General features: G+C 47.2%; 1 protein-coding gene across 1 annotated transcript in view; it reads right to left on the bottom strand.

Annotated features, from left to right (window-relative positions):
* Nucleotides 1-3,159: 3,159 nt before the first annotated feature.
* LOC122645312 (basic proline-rich protein-like) overlaps nt 3,160-5,215 on the bottom strand; it is a gene marked incomplete at its 5' end in the record, with an annotated part of 8,461 nt that continues 6,405 nt past the window's right edge. Inside the window, 3 exons of the mRNA XM_043838627.1 lie at nt 3,160-3,249; nt 3,470-3,798; nt 4,228-4,366. Of these exons, the coding sequence (XP_043694562.1) occupies nt 3,160-3,249; nt 3,470-3,798; nt 4,228-4,366 (558 nt within the window). The remainder of the gene's footprint in view (nt 3,250-3,469; nt 3,799-4,227; nt 4,367-5,215) is intronic.

Here is a 5,215-nt window from a genome sequence, read left to right as displayed (position 1 = left end):
GGGATAAGAACAAGTAACTACTATATATATCAGTACTCAATAGGTACGCTACTTGATACCAAGTTCATCTTTCCTTGTGATTGAGCTACCTGCAACCATTAAAGATGAATTATAAAAAAAAAGGATGTTTCTGAACCATTAATTATCTAACTTTCTTCTTGGATGTTTGGAACTCATTTTTCAATAGCTACAAAAATAAATAAAAGGAGACCCATTTAGAGTTATTTTGTGCTGAAAATTGGAAAACAGAATTCTTCAAAAGTTACAGTGAACTACTAATACACCTCCTTGCAAGATACAATGTTTACAAGAGGAAACTGTATTTTTTTTTTATGAGAAAGAGGAAACTGTATTCGAACACTACAGCAATAAACTAAAGTATAATACAAGAAATTTCAACTTTGAAGACCATACATATGCTTTCTTCAATACCAGCCAGATTAACCCTATAATTTTTTTTTTATATAGAATCACTTATACAAAAGCATTCATTGTTCATAGTATACACACAAAGGACTAGAGGTCAGTAACATGTCTATCTGATTTATTATAGAGGTAACAATCCAATATGATGGAGAACTTACCCAGTCTGATTTCCCCTAGAACACACAGCAAGGGAGTGTGCCTACCAATTGTTCTTACTAAAAAAAAATATATAGAAACTCACAAACCAAAATGAGCCAAGCCTGCAATAGAAAAACCAAGAAAGAAAGTAAATTTAGGAGGCCAAACCATGCAAGCTGCTCCATAATCTCAGATGTCAGGGAAGGGGTGGTTGATCAAATAATAAAGCTCTGCAGTTTTGCAAATTGGCAGTGAATAAAACTGGAACCAGTTATCCTGGTAAAGAAAACACTGTTTGAAAATAAGAGGATAACTTGTTTCAGGTTATTCACAGCCAAATTGCTAAAATTTTCTGCAGAAATTTATTATTTGATCTAACCACTCCTTCCCTCTTCCAATATTGAGAACGGTACATAGATGAAGAACACTGGTTCATAAGCTCCAGGGAAATCCAAGCTGAGCAATACTTGAATTCATGACAGCAAAGGGAAGCGATCTCGGCCAAGTTGTACCACACATGGGGCAGTTCTACCAAAAACCTTTGTCTTGTTAGAGCCGTGTACCTGACCATCCTGCTTGTCTAGGTACAAAGATATTTTGGAAGGAGCCCTTTTAGACTTTTGGGCCAGGAGTGGAATTTTCATCCTCTCAACCCGGTGCTGTGCATCATACCTTGAATTTTCAAATGTTGGGTGGACGATTGGATTCTTAAGTGTGGTGCATCCGATAATGCACTGCACTTGAGAGGATAAATTTATGAAGAAAGGGTGTTTTATTTTTTAACCATTATTAAATCCATGATTCTAGCGGCTCCTTGCTAGCGAGCCCATCACCCAGGTAGTGCCCAATGAGGCATCCAATGACTAGGCTGGTTGGACGCACATTGGGCCCCATGCAGACACACATCTCGACATGCGCCTAACAGCCCAGCCGTTGGATGCCTCATTGGGTAGTCACTAGGCAGGGTGTTCGCCCAATGCGATTCTAGCCATGGTTTGTATCGCCCGATACAGGTGATACATACCGGCTTTGCAAGTGATCGATCTTGATACTGTGTCGATTTTGTATTGGTGACACGGTATGGATAAGAGATAAAATGATAAAAAAACCAAATAGAAAAATTTTCACATACGACCCCTGAGGTATCACGAAAGTATAATCATACTCCCTAGTTTTTGAAAATTCTATGTAACCACCTTAAGGTTTACTAAAATTAATTAAAAACATGGGATGAACTGACAAAATTGACCTTGCAAAAAAAACAAAATCTACAATTCATCTTCCCTAATCCCCCGAAGATGAGTTGCAAGTGTCCTTGTAGGGAACACCATGGAAACCGAGATGAAAACAAAAGAAGCATCACTTCTCCTTTCATCCTTCTTTCTTTTTCTTTTTTTTTTTTTTTTTCATTCTAAATACCCTCATCCCACCATCACCCGATTCTCCTCTCCATTTCTTTCTACTTTTAACCTAACCCACATCCTTACCTAAACAAGGAATTAAGATTCCCAATATCGGTGGTTAAGGATTGAAGTCAAAATTGCTGGAATTAAGCTGAAGCGATAGCGAAAGAGGAAACTGGGGATTCTGGCCAAACAGAGGGGAAAGAGGATTTAATTGAGGAGAAGTTGCAGAGAAGGGGAGAGAGAATCCTTTGCTGTTGTTGTCGCAGAACGCCTTGCACCTATGAAATGGAGTAGGGAAAAAAGGGGCAGGGTGATGGGCTAGGAGCCTAGGAGAGGGGTGGGGTGGTCGTCACGGGAAAATTTAATGGATCGATAAGGGAACGACGAGAACTGAAATTGGGCTTCTGCTGTTGCGGCGTTGAGAGATGCTGAGCTGGTGGCGGAGATGGAGAAGGGCCGGTCTGGTTATGCTAATTGAGGTGGAAGGCAGATGCTTGCTTCTCTATATCTTGTGGGTAGAGCGGCATCCCAGCGTGTTGCGTTGCTCGACTCTGGTGTGTAGTTTTTTTTTATGGGCATCTCGTTATCTATCCGCCTAGGTAACTCATATACAGATAATAAAATCAAATCAAATTCTGGTAATCGGAGCAATGAAGCTAACTTAAAGAACGTGCGAACAAGACGAATTATTCAGAGAAGGGCCATGTGCGTTCATTTCTCCTTCAGCAGTCAAAACGAAAGGATGATGGAACCGAACCATGTGCTCAATGCTGGCAAAGAGAGAGATCATGGCACCCAAGAACTGTGAGATCCAACAGCACCATTTCCTTGCTTCATTGGTTCAGTTAAGAAGGAAAGCTTTCGACCATATTAATTTCTCTGTCCCTCTAGCTGGGGATAGAATGAAAAACAGCAGCATCTCCTTGCTTCCTTGGTTTGTTATGAAACAAGCGTGCAATAAAAAATGTTGCTTCAATCAAAATCTGACACAACAGGCTTCACAGCAAAATACAAAAATCCAATAAAAATGCTTCAGATAAAAAAGTCAAGAAAGAAACCACACAAAGAATTACAATAATCATTCCGTCATGTACACAAGGCACTTCTCTTGGGAGAATGGGAGCACAACACTTATTTTGGGGAAGAGCAGTTTTTGCCAGGAAGATTTTGCGTTAATAAGCATGGACTTTCAGTCTTCATTCTTTAAGATTGATCTCAATAGGTACAGGGGGGGGGGGGGGGGGGGGGGGGGGGGGGGGGGGGGGGGGGGGGGGGGAGGAAAAAGAAAGAGGAAAAAAAAAAAAATAAAAAAAAAAAGAAGAAAAAGAAGAGGGTGTGTGAGGAGGGGAGGGGGGGGGGGAGGATGAAGAAGTTTAAAAAGGAGGGGTGTGTTTGAGGGAAGAGGGGGGGGGGGGGGGGAGGAGGGGGGGGGGAAAAAAAGGATGATTGGGAGGGAGGAGGGAGGAGGAAGGAGAGGAAGGGGGTATGGGGGGAAGATGTTGGGGAGGGGGGGGAGGGGGGGGGGGGGTGGGTTGGGGGTGGTTGGGGCGCGGGGGGGTTGGGGGGGGGAGGGAGGGGGGGGGGGGGGGGGGGGGGGAGAGGTTGAGAAAAGGGGGGGAGGGAGGGGGGGGGGGGGGGGTGGGGGGGGAGTGGGTGGGTGGTGGATTGTGGGTTGGTGGGGGGGGGTTGTTGGTTGGTGGGGGGGGGGTGGGGTGTGGGGATGGTGGTTGGGGGGGTGAGGGGGGGGGGGGATGGGGGGGGGGTGGTTTTTGGTGGGGGGGGGGGTGGGGGGGGGGGGGGGGAGGGTGGGGGGGGGGGGGGGGGGGGGCGTGGGTTTGGTTTTTGTGAGGGGGTGGGGGGGGTTAGGGGGGGTGATTTGGGGTGTGTTTGTTTTTTGTTGTTGAGTGGGGGGGGGGGGGGGGAATGTAAGGGGGGGGGGGGAAAGTTGGGTTTTTTTTTTTGGTGTTGTTTTTGGGTTGGGGTGGAGGAGGGGGAGGGGGGTTGTTGGGGTTTGTGGAGTTTTGTGGTTTTCGGGTTAATGGGGGGGGGGGGGTTGGGGGGGGGGGGTTGGTGTTTGAGAGTTGGGTGGGGGGTTTTGGGGTGGGGGGGTTGTGTTTTTGTTGTTTTTGGGGTTTTGTTGGGTTTTTTTTTTTTTGGGGTTTGTGATGGGTGGGTGGTGGGTGGGGGGGGTGTTTGTTGATGTTATTTGGAGAGGGGGGGGGAGGGGGGGGATTTTTGGGGTGGGGTTGTGGTTGTTGTGGGGGGGGGGGGGGGGGGGGGGGGGGGTTGTTGGGTGGGTTTGGGGGGGGTGGGGGAGGGGAGGGATGATTTGGGGGGGGGTGGGGGGGGTGGGGGGGGGGGGGGGGGGAGGGGGGAGGGGGGGGGGGTGTGGTGGGGTGGGGGAGGGGGGGGGAGTGTTGGTGTTTTGGTGGTTGGGTGATTGGGGGGGTGAGGTTGTGGTTTTGGGTTTTTTTGTGTTTGGGGGGGGGGGAGAGGGGGGGGGGGTGTTTTTTGGTGGGAGGGGGGGGGGTGGGGTGATGTTTTTGGGTTGGATTTTGGTTGTGTGGGGGGGTGAGGGGGTGGGTGTGGTTTTTTGGTTTGGGGGGTTGGGGTTGGGGGTGGGGGGTGGGAGGGGGGGGGTGGGGGGTGGGGGGGGGGGGTTGTGTGTTTTTTTTTTTTGATTTTTGTGGTTTGGTTGTTTTTTTGGGGGTTTTGTTTTTTTGTTTTTTTGGGGGTTGAGGGGGGGGGTGTGGGTTTGTTGGTTTGTGGGTGGTGGGATGTTGGGGGTGGGGGGTGGGGGGGGGGGGTGGGGGGGTTTGGGGGGGGGGTTTTTTTGTTTTTGTGTTGTGTTGGTGTTGGGGTGTGGATGGGGGGGGTTGGAGGGGGTTGGGTTGTTGAGTGGGAAGGGGGGGGAATTTTGTGGGGAGTTGTTTTTGTGGGTTTTTTTTTTGGTTTTTTTGTTTGGTTTGTTTGGTGTTTGTTTTTTTTTTGTTTTTTTTGGTGTTTTGTTGTTTTTTGAGGGGGTGGGAATGGGGGGTTTTGGGTTTTGTTGTTGTTTGTTTTTTTTTTTTTTGGGGGGAGTTGGTTTTTGTTGGGTTTTTTTTGTTGTTTTTGTTGAGAAGGTTTTTTGGGGTGAGGGGTTGGGTTAAGTTTGAGGATTTATTTATTTTTTTTGGTTTTTTAAAAGTTGGTGTTTGGGGTTGTGTTTTTTTGTGTTTTTTTAATTTTTTTTTGTTGTTTGGTTG

This window comes from Telopea speciosissima, chromosome 11 (assembly GCF_018873765.1).
Source record: "Telopea speciosissima isolate NSW1024214 ecotype Mountain lineage chromosome 11, Tspe_v1, whole genome shotgun sequence".
Lineage (NCBI taxonomy): Eukaryota > Viridiplantae > Streptophyta > Magnoliopsida > Proteales > Proteaceae > Telopea > Telopea speciosissima.
This window is presented reverse-complemented; position numbering and strand designations above follow the sequence as displayed.